Source organism: Triticum dicoccoides, chromosome 6B, assembly GCF_002162155.2.
Source record: "Triticum dicoccoides isolate Atlit2015 ecotype Zavitan chromosome 6B, WEW_v2.0, whole genome shotgun sequence".
Lineage (NCBI taxonomy): Eukaryota > Viridiplantae > Streptophyta > Magnoliopsida > Poales > Poaceae > Triticum > Triticum dicoccoides.
In genome coordinates, this window is record NC_041391.1 from 60,181,755 (window position 1) to 60,198,448 (window position 16,694).

At 45.8% G+C, this 16,694-nt stretch overlaps 1 protein-coding gene across 8 annotated transcripts; it reads left to right on the forward strand.

Moving 5' to 3' along the window:
* Positions 1-12,606: 12,606 nt before the first annotated feature.
* LOC119326079 lies at positions 12,607-16,400 on the forward strand. 8 transcript variants are annotated; one of them, XM_037599784.1, is made up of 4 exons: positions 12,607-13,059; positions 13,162-13,236; positions 13,469-13,603; positions 15,459-16,400. In XM_037599784.1, exons 1-4 carry the CDS (start codon positions 13,023-13,025, stop codon positions 15,488-15,490), a joined length of 279 nt encoding a protein of 92 aa, XP_037455681.1. In that variant the 5' UTR covers positions 12,607-13,022; the 3' UTR covers positions 15,491-16,400. The 8 variants fall into 8 exon arrangements, 5 of the variants coding, with proteins under 5 accessions (XP_037455681.1, XP_037455679.1, XP_037455677.1 ...); XR_005157800.1 differs by having other exon boundaries at positions 13,165-13,603; positions 14,347-16,400; XR_005157799.1 differs by having other exon boundaries at positions 13,165-13,236; positions 13,469-16,400.
* The last annotated feature ends 294 nt before the right edge of the window (positions 16,401-16,694 follow it).

A 16,694-nucleotide genomic window follows, 5' to 3' on the forward strand; every position in this document is an offset into this window, starting at 1 on the left:
ATCATTCTCTCTACGGTGGTATGTGAAGATCATTTTGCAGATCCGGACACGGTCTACAAGTTCGATGATTACCTTGGAGTATTCGGAGATGGAACCCGCCTTGCAATGCCGAAGACAAGACTGCGCGCCGGACTCATCGTCATTGAAGCCTGGTTCTGGGGCTATTGAGGGAGTCCTGGATTAGGGGGTATCCGGACAGTCGGACTATATACATCATCCGGACTATTGGAGCGTGAAGATACAAGACTCAAGACTCCGTCCCGTCTAGGTGGGACTCTCCTTTGCGTGGAAGACAAGCTTGGCGATCCGGATATTGTATTTCCTTCCTTGTAACCGACTCAACCCTAGCCCTCTCCGGTGTCTATATAAACCGGAGAGGTTGGTCCTTAGAAGGCCGATCACAATTACAATCATAATCATCATAGGCTAGCTTCTAGGGTTTAGCCTCTACGATCTCGTGGTAGATCTACTCTTGTACTACTCATATCGTCAATATTAATCAAGCAGGAAGTAGGGTTTTGCCTCCATCGAGAGGGCCCGAACCTGGGTAAACATTGTGTCCCTTGCTTCCTGTTACCTTCAGCCTAAGATGCACAGATTGGGACCCCCTACCCGAGATCCACCGGTTTTGACACCGACATTACCCAACACGCTCGATCACTCTGGCCGGACACACCTTTCTGGGGTCAATGCCCAGCCTCGAAAGATCAACACGTCTCAGCCCTACCTAGGCTCAGCAGAGAGGTCCCCGCCGGTCTACATCCTAAGCGCTCCGGGGTCTTGGGCCCATCGCCCGCAGCACTCCGGGTCGTTGCGCGCAGGGTGAATACCAGCACCGCCTCGGATGGCCAGCATGATCCGACCATGCCGCACTGTTGAACTGGACATCTGACAAAGCTTCGGCTGATACTGCGACGTCGAGGCCCATATCTATTCTCGCGTGGTGGTTAGTGTGTAAAGGCCAGAGGCCAACTCAGAACAAATACCCAAACCATAGTGTATTATAAGCTTCCGGAGACGATCAGAGACTCACAATCGAAAGTGACCCCGTCGCCCTGTCTCGTGGACTTACGACAAGGGCCTAGGATGCCCGGCCGTGCCACGTAACCATCTTGCGGGTGCTCTCCGGGCCCGCCCGACTTTCACCAAGGTCTCAAGTAAAGTCAAGGTAACCGTGTGTCCAAACATCAAGGGGAAAACCCGAGGAATCACCCATGGAGAATTCCACTCAATGTAATCATCAAGGTGAACGTAAGAGGGACCACCCTCAAGGTTCACACTTGAGGTGTTGAACGATAGAGCCATATCGGGAATGGTGAAAGAGGAAATCACCCTCGATGACCACGACCGAATAGCTACACTACAGAATTATCATCAGGAGTGCGTTATGAGGGATCACCCTCGGCACTCGATAGTAGCTCTGCAGAGTCGAGCAACAAAAGGGGTGTGATGTGATGTGAGGTGTCAGGCTCTGGTCATCGATCATGTCGATCGAGGCGTCAATGATGAAGCAGGGGCAACAAGGACAAGTGGGGGTCACTGATGGATCACTAACCAACCTATACTAAGCAGTTTAGGATAAGCTGGTAGGTAGCAAAAGCAGGTACAAAAGCAAGCTATGCATCAGAATAGGAGCAAACAATAACAGTAGCAAAATCTAATGCAAGCATGAGAGTATAGAATGGGCGATATCGGGATGATTAAAGGGGGGGCTTGCCTGGTTGCTCAAACAAGGAGGGTCATCATCGACGTAGTCGATCACAGGGACATCAACATCGGTCTCGGGGTCTACCGGAGAGAAGAGGGGGAAGAAACAGTAAATACATAGCAGGCAAGTGCATAACAGGACAACAGACAGAGCTAGACGTGTTCTAACGCGGTGCTACACGCTACCGGCGAAGGGGGGAAACCTCCGGGAATGTTTTCCCGAAGTTTGGCATTTTTGGGAAGACGAAACGGAGGGGGAAGGTTGCATGTTGCTATGCTAGAGGCATGTGACAGATGAACGGCGAGCATATTCGGATTCGCCTCGTCGTTCTCGGCAACTTTCATGTACAGGGCTTTTCGATCCAAGATACGGTTTATTTTATATGATTTATAAATAATTAACCATTTTCTGGGATTATTATTATTTAGCTAAATTGAAAAAGAATTACTGTGCCATCATGATGTCAGCATGACATTAGCAGTCAAAGTTGACCGTTGACCAGTCAAACTAACGTGTGGGTCCCGTTCGTCATAGGCTCAGAGTAATTAAGCAAGGTTAATTACTTTTAACTAAAAGATTAGATTAACTAATTTTAATTAGTTTAGTTAAACGGGATTAATTAACTTAATTAATTAATTAATTAATTAATAATTTATTTACTCTAACATTTTTTTATATTCTTTTTTTATTTAGACAAATCGTTCTGGGGGCGGGGCCCCCTGTCATTGGCCTAGGGGGCCTTAACGGGTTGGGCGAAACCGGCGTGAGCGCCAGCCTGCAGGGCGCGGTTGCGTGCAACGGGCGCCTGGGCGCGCACTCGCCGGCAGGGAGTGCGGCGAGGCGAGGCCAGCGGCCAGGGTGGTGCCCGCGCGTGGGCGCGAGCTGGTGGAAAGCAAGGACGCAGCGACCGTGGGCGGTGTGCGACCCGGTGTGGCGAGGCACGAAGCGGGGCGAGGCCATGGTGGTGCGCGAGCGGCCACTGGAGGCCGTGCGGGCGGCAGCCGGAGGCGGCGCTCGGCTGTGGTCATGCGCGCGCGAGTGGACCGCGCTGGTGACAGAGAACAAGGGAAGAGAGGGAGGGAGGCCGGAGCTCACGTGGGCCGTAGGGGTTTGGCAGCGGGGCTCGTGGTGGAAGATGAGGATGGAGGCGGGGAGGTAGTCCGACGGGGAGGAGATGAGGAGGTCCGGCGACGGTGAGGCCTTCGGGCGGCGGCGCGTCCAGATCGGGGGAGAAGGGGGTGAACGGCCTGATCCAGATCCAGCAACGGGGAGGATGACGGGGACGGCGAAGCGGCCTCGGCGAGGTGCGGGGCCGGTCGGGGTTGCCCCGATCCGATCAAGGGGGAGGGAGAGCGAGCGATGTAGGGAGAGTGGGGGAGATTGAGGGGAGTGGGGTGGATGAGAGGATAGGGCTAGGGTTCGGTGTAGATCGGGAGGGGGGTTAAGGATAGGCGGCTGGGCCGGCCAGCTGGGTTGGGCCGGTTGGCTGAGGCCCCGGTGGGCAGGAGGGCTTGCGGCCCCTTCTTTTTTTGATTTGTTTGATTTCTCCTTTTCTTTTATTTACTTTTGCCATTTGATTTAATTTTGAAAAAAAGAAACCGGAAGTGATTGAATCAACGCAAGGTTAACAATAGTAAATGCGGTGACAGGGCATCATTAGCATAGGATTACTGTAGCATAACTATTCGGGCATTACAGGGAGCAATCGTTATTTTTTGCTTAATAAGGAGGCACTTCCTTCCATGCGAAGATATAGCTGGTGGATCCCAATTGTGATGGACAGGATTCATTGTTATGGTATAAAAGGAGGTACTTGCTTGCGTGCGGCCATGGACCATGTGGGTCCAAATTGTCAGCATCTCCACATACATCCCTCTTCCAATGTTGTCGTTTGTTGACAACGTTGACCATGCCATGCCGAGAACACCAACGTGGTGGACGACGGTGAGACCCAGGAAGGGAATGACCCAGAAGCGGCGAAGCCACAACAGTGGATGGATCTGAGTGAGTAGAGGGATGGTCTGGCTAGCGGTGAGAGTAGTAGGGGCGGTGAGGCCTGCGCGGCAGCAAAGCTGGCCACGGGAGGTGGGAGCAGGCGGTCCCGCCGACGCTAGATTTGGCGGCTGGAGCAAGAAGATCAGAGATTGAACAAGCACGATGGTCATTGGATTGACATCCAACGGCCACTTCTGCTAGAATCGTTTGTTGACCTATATGATAAGTAAAAAAATCTCGCATAAGCGCCAACTTAATAGGCCCACAAGTCAGCCCATTTCCTATTTTTTTTAATAATTTAGAGCTCATTTGCAACTTCTTATGCAATTTATTGCAATCCATTTCCTTTTTGTTGGCCAGGGCCAGGATTAAATATTTAAAGGAAAATTCGCATATTTTGGTGGGGTCCAAACTAATTTTAATACCGAAATGTCGAGCCAGATTAAAATACTTTGAAGATATATTTAAATTAGATTAAATCCCAGTGAAATTGGAATCTGAAAATGTGAAAAAAATTTAGAAATTTGAAAGTAATTGCCAATTTGTCGTGTGTTTTTATATTTACAGCCTATTTCGTATTACTTTTAAGATTTGCAGCCGTCTTAAAAGAGTTGCAGCCCAGCAGGGTGGAAAAAAATAAGTACGTCTGGGTTGGGTATGCCTGGATTGGGTATTCTTCAGAAAAAATAAACTGGGCTAGCCATTTTCACAAACAAAAAATAGTTGGTCTAGTCGTGTGGTGAATGTAAAATATAAGGCCTGGGCTAGATGGGCTAGATGGGCCACAGCCTAGTTGAAACCCTGCTCCGTCTCAACAATAACAAAAAAACCTGCTCGAGCGGCTACGTCCCAGGTGTCAGCCGCTCTTGTGGTGTTCTCTTGTCTATTGACTATCCGTTAACAATGTCATGGATCCCAGATGTCAGCAAACCACTAGGAGAAAGCATTTTATTTTTCTCTATGCTGACAATGGAGTATATAGCAAAAAATGAGGAACTTGCTTGCATACGGCCTTGGACATGGTGGGTCCCTACTGTCGTCCTCTCCACGTACAGTCCTCTCTCGATTCCTCTTGTTTGTTGACCATGTTGACAACACGAGAGGGCGAAGCCGCGACGACCGCACCAAAGCACGCAGAAGACAACAGCGAGGCCTCCGACGGGAACAATTAGGAGTCGGGGGAAGATGCGGCGGTGAAGTCGCGGGGTAAGGGGGGTACAAGGGTTGACTGGTTTGGGTTCGGGGTGGGGCTGACATTGGCATTAATGATTTAGGAGACGGCAGGGCGGTGATGAGTGCGTTGAGGCGCAGCCAGCTATGGGAGGCAGAAGCAGGCGGCGCCACCGGCGCTGGTTTGGTTTTGGCGGCTAGAGGAAGACAAGACTGAAGAAACACGACAGACTGTAAAAGTAGTAGGAGTACTTAGCAACCTTAACTGAAACCAGGGACACTTGACAACTATAGCTGAAAGAAGCGTGAGTACTTATACAGGTTCAACCGTACAAAGCACACCTTAAATAGTGCTACTTTGCCTACAATTAGCCAAGGGTGACTCCACCAAGCCCCAGGACAAGGCCCAGGTGCCACCCCGCCAATCCACTACCTTATGAAAGCGGCTTCATCTTGCAGTGTGGTCAATAAACATGATATTCACTTTAGAGCCATGGAAAACCATGAGCATAACCTTCTGTCCTATTCTCCAAAATGGACGGGCCCTCATTATTTGAGACCACCCATGCATAAGTATCTTTTCATCTCCAAGGGAAATGGAGTAGGTCGACATAAAGATTATGTTGTGACCAAACGCAAGTCTGACCCAGCCATGGTCAGACATCTGTATAGGAACAATAAAATTGGCCAGTTTCTGTTTCAAGAAGATCAAAGCTACCGAACTGTGTATAAGCAAGAGTTTATAAACAATATATATCTATAATACCTAAATAGCTCATCCCCAGTAACCTATTTCTCTTGACATGCAGGCTATCCACATCACTAGCACTGCCTCGTCAGCGTTTAATTAGAGGCTTACAAGCGGGACCCATCATAGCAAAAAACCAACATGGTGGCTTCAGTTACACTTGGTAGGCCCAGCGAGAGAACCTCACGACGGACGTAATCCAGCCCAGCCCGACCATCCGCCTCCACTTCTTTTTTTTCCTGCGAGAATGCCCCCACTTTCCTTCGTGACTCCCTCCCTCGCTTCCCCTGTCCACCGCGGCGCGCCGCTAGCACGGGATCCCAGTGGGTCGGCTCCTCTCTGCGCACAACACGCTCTGCCTCGCCGCCCCAGCCACGATCGGTTGGTCGATCCCCTCGCCGCTTCCTCCCTCTCCGCTACTCCTCACTCCCAAGCCGGCACCCTCCCTTCCTCCCGCCGCACACCAGTCCTTCCACGGCGGTCACCTCCTTCCTCCTCTCCCCTTCGGCGACCACCTTCTTCCTCCTCTCCCCTTTAACCTCCTCCATACCCGCGGTGCCTATCACGGCTACTTCACAACGGAGCAGCGGCCGGTGGTGTCGTCGTTGGGGATCGGTCTCGGGCTGCTCAGCCATGGACTCGCTGCTGCCCATCCCAACTTGGCGCCGGCGTCAGCAAGCACCTCCTCCCTCGGACGTCATCCCGGCTAATTCAGCCTAAATGTATGCACTTCCCTCTTGGTTATTGATTTGCTGGCAACGACATCGAGCTCCCAACTACGACCACGCTATCTGTCGACTTGAAGCTATTGTACTCTGTTCGTCACAAGGTACTATACTCCGTTCATCAGAACAATATTTCTCTTTTCTTATAATCCTATATATATTCTTATGAAAAGGGCCATAGCAACCTTACACAGCCTACTGCTACATCCTCCCTGCAGCCCATTGCTTCCACCGGCCCATCCTATGTATCTTCCCTGGTCACAATGGATAGCGAACAGCCAGCTGACTAATTGATGTCAGATGCTCCCTCTCCTAATAATGTTCCATCCGCTTCACTTCCTCTCCCCACCATCTCCACAAGAAACTGATGGATTGCTCTTTAAAGTCTGCTTGGCCTCACCTCATTTCCTTCCCATCGGGTCTCTGCCACACCACTCATGCTGCCTTCGGTGAGCAACTCCCTGTCATTTCCTCCATGTTCTCTATGTATGATATATTGTTGCTTGCATCACAAATTTGCTCTTTCTCAGGTACTGCATGCTCACCCACCCTTTTCATCTGTGGATGCCCACGAATCAATTGGCACTAAAGGTCTGCTTGAGGGTCGTCAGTTTTGTCTTCCGATAATCATCAACCTTCATGGTGGGACGAATTTGAAGCCTCCGCTCTTCTGCAGCTGCACCATCAGGCTGAGATCTATTGGCGCCAGAGGGGCACCCTTAATTGGACTCTCAAAGGGGACGCTCCTACTGCTTACTTCTTTGCGATCGCAAACGGTAGGCGTAGGCGTTGCGAAATTAATAGCCTGTTGATTAATGGTATGCGCTCTTCTGATCAATCCGTGATTATGGCTCACGTTGTGGACTTCTTTTCGTCTTTGTTAAGAGCTAAACCTCCATCGGGCCTGTCCATCTCCCCCCACCTCTGGAGTTTTGGTCTTAAAATTTCTCCTGAGGAGAATGCATCCTTGATGATTCCGCTCTCCGATTAGGAAATCTGGGATGTGGTTAATTCTGCCAATCTTAATGCTGCTTCCGGGCCTGATGGCTTCTCCATCCCTTTCTTTCGGAAATTTTGGCCCCAGTTGAAACAGTTGGTGTGTAACGTTATTCAGGGTTTTTGTCTTGGTACTGTCGACATCTCTCGCCTGAACTATGTTGTTATATCCTTGATCCCTAAGGTAAAGGGTGCGGATGTCATTTCCCAATTCCGGCCTACAGCGTTGATTAACAACTTTGCCAAGTTCCCTTCCAAAGGCTTTGCGAACCGGTTGTCTCCGGTAGCTCACAGAGTTATTAGTCCCTTCCAGTCTGCTTTTATCAAAGGGCGTTTTATTTTAGATGGTATTCTCTCCCTTCATGAGATTGTTCATGACCTTCATGTGCGGAAATCCAAAGCCATTATCCTCAAGCTAGACTTCGAAAAAGCGTATGACTTGGTTAGCTGGCCTTTTCTCAGGCAGATTCTTCTTGCCAAAGGGTTCGACGGTGCTTATGTTCACCGTATCATGCAGTTGGTCTCGGGTGGCCACACTGCAGTCGCCGTAAATGGTGCTATTAGCAACTTCTTTGCGAATGGGAGGGGCCTCCGCCAAGGGGATCCGGCCTCCCCTGTTCTTTTCAACTTTGTGGCTGACGCCTTCTCCTGTATGCTCTCCAAAGCGGCTCGATGTGGTCATATTATCCCTGTGGTTTCTCACCTACTTCCGGAAGGGGTCTCTCATCTACAATATGCGGATGATACAATCATCCTGGTAGAGTTGGACAATGCCTGTATTGCCAATCTGAAATTTATTCTGTTGTGTTTCGAAGCTGTTTCTGGTCTTAAGATCAATTTCGCCAAGAGTGAGGTTATGGTGACGGGGGTTGACCGGGCGGAGGCCTTGCGGGTGGCCAGGCTCCTCAACTGCTCTTTAGGTTCCTTTCCTTTCAAATATTTAGGTCTGCCTATCTCTCCTGGTCTGCTTCACGCGAAAGACTTCGCTCCGGTGGTTGCTAAAGTGGGGAATAGGGTGCTTCCTTGGAGGGGTAGGTATAATACCAATGCTGGCAAAGTGGCTCTAATCAACTCTTGCTTATCCTCTCTCCCGATGTTCCTTATGGGTTTTTATCGTCTCACGGATGGAGTGCATGCTGGCTTCGACAAACATAGGGGTGGCCTTTATTGGAATTCTGCTGATAACAAAAGAAAGTATAGGTTGGTCAAGTGGCAGTTTATGTGCAAGCCTAAAAATCTTGGGGGGTTAGGCATTATTAATACTCGGGTGATGAATATTTGTCTGCTCGTTAAGTGGTGGTGGAAAATTATGACGGTTGGGGCCGATGTGCTGTGGTCTTCGATTCTTAAGGCTAAATATTTTCCTAACTCCAACCCTATGTTTGCCCCCGCGCGGCGCGGTTCGCAGTTTTGGAAAGCCCTTGTTAAAGTGCGGCCGATTTTTCTGGAGCACGTTAAGTTTTGTGTGGGTAATGGGTCCGCTGTTCGTTTTTGGTTAGATTGGTGGTCTGGGGATGCTCCCCTGGCTGTTAGCTTTCCAGTTCTGTTCTCTTATTGCCTCAATCCGCAAATCTCCATCGCGGAGGTGGCTGCTAATAATTGGGACTTGGCTTTTCATCGGGCCCTGTCTCCTGAAGAGTTGGAAGAATGGCAAAGTCTTTCTGCCCTCTTCCCTGTGCTCTCGGAGGAGGCCAACTCGGTGGTTTGGCCGCTTACGGCCTCTGGTATATTCTCGGTCAAATCGCTGTACTCTAGACTGATTGGTGGTACTACTTCGGGTAGATTTTCCTCTGGCAAGCCTTCCGTGGTCGCCTCCCTTCTGCTGATCAGATCAAAAAACGCAACGGGCCGGGCTCGGAATTCTGTAACTTGTGTGGGGCTTTGGAAAACTCTAATCACATCTTTTTCAACTGTGTTCTCGCCAAATTAGTTTGGGCTTGCGTCAGATCCTGGCTTCGGGTCTCCTGGAATCCCTCCTCTTTCTCAGATATTAGAACCCTAGCCAAATCTCTGGTAGGGGTCACCAGGAGGGTTTTCTGGGTTGGCTTGGGAGCCTTATGTTGGGCACTATGGACCATTAGAAACAAATTTACTATTGAGCTTACCTTCCCATCTAAGCCTGCTGATGTTCTTTTCAAATCATGTATATTCTTGCAGCAGTGGAGATCATTGACTAAGGAGCCAGATCGGGACGCCCTGGACCTGCTCATCGCCAAAATTCGGGCTTCAGCCTCTCAGATCTCCGGGACGAATCATGGTGTATAATTTTGGTGCTATACTTTGCGGGATTAGGTCTTCTTCTCTTCCCGGCCTGCGTGCCGTGTTTGGCAGCTGCCTGTATCGCTACTACTTTGGGTCTATTTACCTTTCTCTGTGGCTCTGTGTTCGTGTGAGCATTGGGTATTCGTGACGCTGCCGTGTGGCTTTATCTATAAAGTCGGGCCTTGGCCTTTTCTCTAAAAAAAAAATTGAAGCCTCCGCCCATTGCTTGCTCACGTGTTGGCAGGAACTCACCTGCACCCCCGGTGTTGCCTCCTCTCTCTATACCAGGTACCCCCGCCAACACTTCCTCGTGCGCCCATCTAGTTTTTATGAGTCCGGCTCTTAAATCCAGATATTTAGAGTTGTTGTGACTAGAAGTGCATCAGCTAACTGCGTTGCAAAATCATGTCTTGACCGATGCAAAGCTCATACTATAGGTTGGTGTATGAGATGCTGAAGATTGGTATGATATGGATGTCGTAATAAATTTTATTCTCTGCCTATGAATTTTAAGTCCTGCTACACTTTTTTCACGTAGGTTGGTGTTCTGTTAAATCTTCATCTATAAACTAAAGATGGACAGAAATTCAGTAATGTTCAGTTTGCTGCAGCAAATGCAAGGTAAGAGTGGATTTTATTTAGCTTCACTTGATAATTACTTCATAATAGTTAAAATATGTTGGTACTGTCAATCGTAATTTTCACTAATGCCATTTGTTAACTCCCAGATCATGCACCTTGACATCTAGGTAACAAAAGATCAGGTCTAGGAATAGAGAATAGTAAGCAATGTTTTTTCTTTCTGAGCAAGCACTATCAGTACTCATACTGGACTAGACTTAATCTAATTAGTATTCTTCTCTCAATATTGTATTTTTTTATATATTTTTTTTGTTTAGGATCAGACCAGGTATTTGTCTTGGCAGGCATTTGTGGATATATCAATTTGAGCTGCAACACTACAAACTGATCTTGCTGTTTATATTTTATATTTACAGGGTTTGTGTTACAACTAAGACTGCTGGCGACCTGAATGGTAAATATCTAACTTTTTGCACACATACAACTACCCATGTCTTTTTTAATTTTGTCAATTCTTGCACTCTCAGCTCTCTTCTACCTTATAAGCTCATAAGTGCGACAACATTACCCTGTGAAAGTTCTTATCCCCCACAATGGTAAATATGAACTAGTAACTAGAGATATACGCTTTAGCACCTGGCCCAATTATTTATATTCCCCATTGTATCCACCAGTTAGTTATATTCCCCATTATATCTTTGTGCAGCACTACAAACAACAAAAAATCAGGAAACATTTCAGGACAAGTGGAATAATTCCACTAAGAAAAATATATATCAAGGGTGTTTTACTGCTAAATAAATATATTCCATGTATTGGTAGTAGTAGTTGGAGATTCAAAAAGATGCAATTACTATGGTTGTGTTAGTTGGCAACATGGACTACGATTGTACTAAAGGTTGTTGTCTTACAGTTTCACTTTGTCTGTAGTTTGTTGTAAATCATTTCGGATCTATGTCTTTTGTTTATTAGCGAGAATACAGTATTGTGGTGTGCGTTGCCCACAACTTATTAGCAGTTCTTGCTCTCTGATATGATCTTAAAGATAATCTCTGAATAGTTGTACAATTTGTTTTCAAATCCTAGATCTCTATATGTGATGTCAAATGGTTTGTTGCTGAAAAAGAAAATGATGTGGCAGTTGCTTGGATGTGTTATGTTTACCTTTGGAGGCAATGGCATTATGTTTTTGCATTTCCAAGGTCACAATATGAAGTCTTAATGTTTTACCTTCATTTCTCCTTACCACTTTATCATTTCAACCATGGATGGATAGCAAATACAAATGGACAACCGAAGCACCAAGTACTGAATATTGGTTCGCTCTCTATTTTTCATATCACTTTTTGCCTTACTGCATCTACTTTAATTAACAACGTATACATCTTATCCAGGATGCCACCTAATTCTTCGAACAATAATCAGCCATGTTCTTTACTGTTTTAATAAGGGAAGCTCGGAACAAATAAACAGATGCAATTGCAAAATAAAGAACACAAAAGAATCTGTATTTATAACTTTTTTTATAAAAAAAGAACAGAGATGCAATAATCATAGATTTGTGAAAATGAAGGTAACATATATTACGTATTATTGATTCACATATTTTTTTAGGAACTTCCAATCTATTGATCTTCAGATGGTTTAATTATTTGATATGTCAATGTTATCTGAAAATCTACAGCAAATTCCCGCAGCAACGCGCAGAGCATTGTCTAGTAACAAAAAATAGCTCGTACCATAAGCTTCTTGATAGAGTTGGGTATGTTCAATATGTGCACCAGTGGCACACATATCTCACGTAGCCTTCCACCATCGAAACGCACCACAAGAACCTCAAGACCAAGGGCGGTGCCAGGATTTGATCATAGGGGGGGCGAAAAGACAAAGTGATCACATAAGACATAAAACATCCCAATATATCGAGTGTCAATATAGCATTGAATTTGGAGTTTGCTAACCATATGTGCATCTTATGGCAACATATATTTGTCTATAGAGAACATGCGGATTTTTTTTATATTAGTATATTATAACCAAGGAATTTATTGTTGGTGTGTTCTCTTAATCCTTGTGGCATCATAATTAGGAAAAAGAAACAATATTATTCAACTGCCTCAGATACTAGCTAAAGGTTGTATACAGTACTGATGTAGCTTCAGAATTGAGTGTTTATTCATCAGATTATCATATATCTTTATTTTTACCTACTAATAAACCACCGATCGATTGTGGCCGTACGTCGTTGACCATTTTGCAGAGAAGTCCCTACAGTTTTGTGTATTCAACCCGCAGTCCCTTTTTAAGTGATTATTGTGAGATAACCTTTCGTTGTTTGCACAAAAGACCCTATAGTTTGGTCTATTCAGCCCGCGGTCCATACACCTGGTTTTATTAATCGGGACCGAGTCAACGCGGCGGCTCGATGCAGAACGGCGGCAGACGGACCTTGCAGGGTCCGGATCCGCGCGCGGTAGCTGCTGGGCAGGTGGGCGGCGATGCGGGGTTCGCCGTTGACGACGAGGAAGGCCGGAGCGCGGCTTCTCGGGCGGATCCATGGCGGCTCCTGGGCAGATAGGAGATATGGAGGTGAGGTGGAGAAGAAGGAGCTCGCCGGAGCCGGGCGACGGCGGATGGGGGCGGGAGACGGAGGGATCCGACCCGGCGGCGCGAAGTTCTTGCAGGTGGAGACGGGGTTGGTTCTGCGCGCAAACGCCCACGTTGGCCGCCTCCGACGACTCATCGCCGCCGTGGCAGTCATGAACTCCGACCACGGGGACTCGCACGCCCTGCAGCGGCTGGAACTGGCTGAAGGTCATTCGGCATCCTCGACTTCATGCCTTCCCCACGCCCTCCTCCATCCACGACCTCTGGTACACTACTGCTCCTCCCTCTCCTCTCCTTCCCAATCCACCCCGTAATTTCTCTGTTCGCTGTCTTGGCGATCCTAAATTTGGCTTGCTTCCCCGTCCTAGCAGCTAGGCCTTATGCTACTCCCAGCTCAAGCTCGACAAGCATGCCGCATGCTACTTCTTCCCTACATCCTAAAGGTATGGAACTTACACTACCTCTCTGCACCCGTGCATGGCCCTGGACCAGCTGTCCCATTGGCCTTGTCGCCTCCCTCCCTCTCGTTTCCTTCCAAGATATAGCCATTTGTTGAGAGATAAATGTGCGGCAATGTAAATAGGCTATGCTAGGAGTTCAGTTTCCCAGAGAACGAGAATTTGTCCATGTTACTCTGAATGAACCTATTTTCAGCATCATCACTAATGTTTTCAGATGTCACCTTTATTCCTGACGAGTTAATGTTTGATGCAACCCTGCAATCTACAATTTGCCCGTCAGAAGGTTACCTGAAGCTTAAAATAGAGAAAATGGCTATTAACCTCATGATTTTGTGTACTAAGTCACAAGGTATTTTGTCTCAACCAAATAAGAGTTTCATTATTATTTTTGAGCAATTTAGAATTGCTTTTTCATATTTGTTGGAGAATCAGATCGATGAATATTGAGATTATATCAATTAAGGTACCTTTTACAAACTAATACTATCTAATCTGACACCCTGTTAACCTCATGATTTCGTGTACTACTTATTTCCTCATGATTTTTAAGTTGCACGATTTGGCTTTTGGAGACAATTTCAGATCCGGCTTAGTGACAGGATCATCTTTTTCTTGAGTTATTTTGCTAAAAACATCACAAGATATGGTCCTAATTGTTTGCAGATTTATCTCTGTTCAATCTGCCTTCACTGAACGTCTGAACATGCCAATGTGTTAAGCTTGTGGTGTATTTCTTATGGTGGAGGGAATAATAAGTGTTAGTTCTGCAAAGTTTGACCAGACGGCTATGCATGTGCAAGCATAACTACATTGGCTGGTGCGTATACAGTCTAAGTGCAAGGCACACTGGCCATTTGACCGAAGCCAGTAGGACCACTAGGATTTGCAGTACTGAGAGACTCAACCTGCACTGGCACATTGTGATTTTTACTGTAGGTTGCTTTTAGTGGTTAGATATGTGACCTGAATGTGAGCTAGAGTATAGGGATTATCTTCTATGCTATCGGTTGGTCTTATGTTCTCATATCTTAATATGTCCTACTCATTTTCTTACAGTTTCGTGATCCAGCACAATCTTTATATTTTCTACAGATTCTTAAGCAATTACTCGCATTTGAAAAATGATGGATGGAGCATGCCCTCTTTTTGAAAACTATTGTGGACCATTGGTGTTCGAGATTATATTGTGCTTCGGGCCATTGTGAGATGTCTATCACCATGTATTGCTTACATGATAGGGAAAAAATATTGCAAGTCATTACGTCTCTCCGTCAGAGGACGATTGCGTATTCATGGTCTAGGATTTTTTTTTACTGAGCTCATGGTTGTCAACTATTTATTTCCATTTCTTTGGTAGTGATATTTGGTAAGGCTGGAGGTCCTAGCTACAGAACATCAACGGCGTAAAGTATATGTATTGCTGCTCAGACGTTCTGTAGATAACTTACTGATTTTTCATTTTTATCATGTACGCTTCAATTCTTGCATGCCAAATAAACATAAGTTGATGTTTAATTGTTTGCTTGTCTCATGTTTGCTCTTCATTATCCTATATCAAAGTGATGCCGTTCAATGCGTTTGTCCCTTTCTGATGTAGAAATTGATTTCCATGAGGCATGCCCTCAATGTGCAACAATATCATTCTTCCTGGTGTTGCATTAAATATACCTCTTATTTAGAAAAATATATCCTTTGGATTTGGGAGCAGTATATTAGGTAGACATCGTTTGGTGAACATCTGCAGGGTAGAATTCTTGGTTGACTCTAGAATTTTGTTGTAGATTAGTTGGCAGATTAGAATGTCTTTGGCGAGTTCTTTGTTGGTTAGGTCCAGCTCCCTTGGCACTGGACCTAGCAAATGCGTGTGCATGTGCAGATCTCTCACCCATCCACTGCACCACCTGTTGTTGGATGGCAGTGGGGTGTCCAAGCGTGTGGAAGGCCTATCCGCCGTGGCGGCGCAGCTCAGCTCCGAGGAGAACAGTTCCAAGGCCCAACTAACAGTCTACCACAACTCTTAGCCCATTCCTAGACTGTAATTAAATTGCATTATCAATCAATCATAGGCTACAATTAACCAGTGTAATTTGGATATGCAACACCAGGGACCATTTGATTGAATTGGTGGTATAGTAATGCTATCCTGATACAATTATTAGATCATTTTGTCCTGACAAGCAGATGGTCTTTGTCCTGTCATGCAGATGGTCTTTCGTCCTGTCAAGCAGATGGTTAATTACTGGACAGGTAGAGCATGGCATTTTCCGTGTGCAATCCACACTGACAAGCCTGCAGAGGCTACTTCAAGTCAAGTGTCTTTAGAATTTCTTACTATGTCTACTCATGTAGTATTTAGATTAGAATAGTATCAGATTTGATTGATGCCCTCAGTTCATCACACACACTGACATGTTACTTCTTTCTCGCTTTAACTTTGAAGCCCAAATAAGCATCTTTTGCTACTTAATTGCGCTTGTAGACATTTTTTATTCTCAGTTCATGAATAATATATGTTCACAAGACATAAATTTAGAACTTTTGGCACATATGTACTTTAATATTCTTGCACGCTTTTATTCCTTGATTTTTTTCATTGAACATGTGTGTCAAGTTAGTGTATAATTATTTTCATCAGAGCTTGTAACATGGCATGGTTTGAAGGATACTAATAGCTTCATTCGTTGTGATCCTGGGACCTAGACATATCCTTCATACCAATCTGTTTTTTAGTGATGACACCTGAACGTGTAACTCATACTATTTTTCTAGATGTTTTTTTTTTGCTTATACTCATGGTTCTGGGTGTGGTGTATTAACATTGACATGATGTATGGATTTTTCAGAAGTTGAGCACACATACTCATGAACGTTGTGCTGCTTATTCGTTATCCACCCATACTGCTCAGAAGCCTGCCGCTTTTTTCAATGGTCTTCGCGGATGGTTGTTGAGCCCATCTCAGATGAATAGCTAGATACCAGGATGTAGGGCTATCATTTATCCCTAACAAAATTGAAGTTTTTTTCTTTGGTACGACACGATAGTTCTCTAGATTATAACCATTATAATTACTTGCAAGTTCTCAAGAAATATTTGTTGTGCAACTATAAAAAATACGATCAGATTGAATTAAGGGTATAGCTTGTAATATGGCGCCAGTTCTTGAATTAGTTGTTTCATGCCATTTGAAATGTTTTACATAACACATTGGAAAGTATACTTAAATGATTGGTCTCATTCGTTACATGTCGTAAAATTTACACCATTTTTCATATGTAGCTTGCTCGGTTCACCTAAATCATTTTAGTCTAGACACATGGGAAACTGGGGAGAGAGAGAAGGAGAGTTGGGCCGGACTCGCGCTGCCAAATTTTTTCAATTTTTTTTCTCATTTTAGAAAAAGAGAAACAGATGGAGAGGAGAGAAAAGAAAATATTTAAGC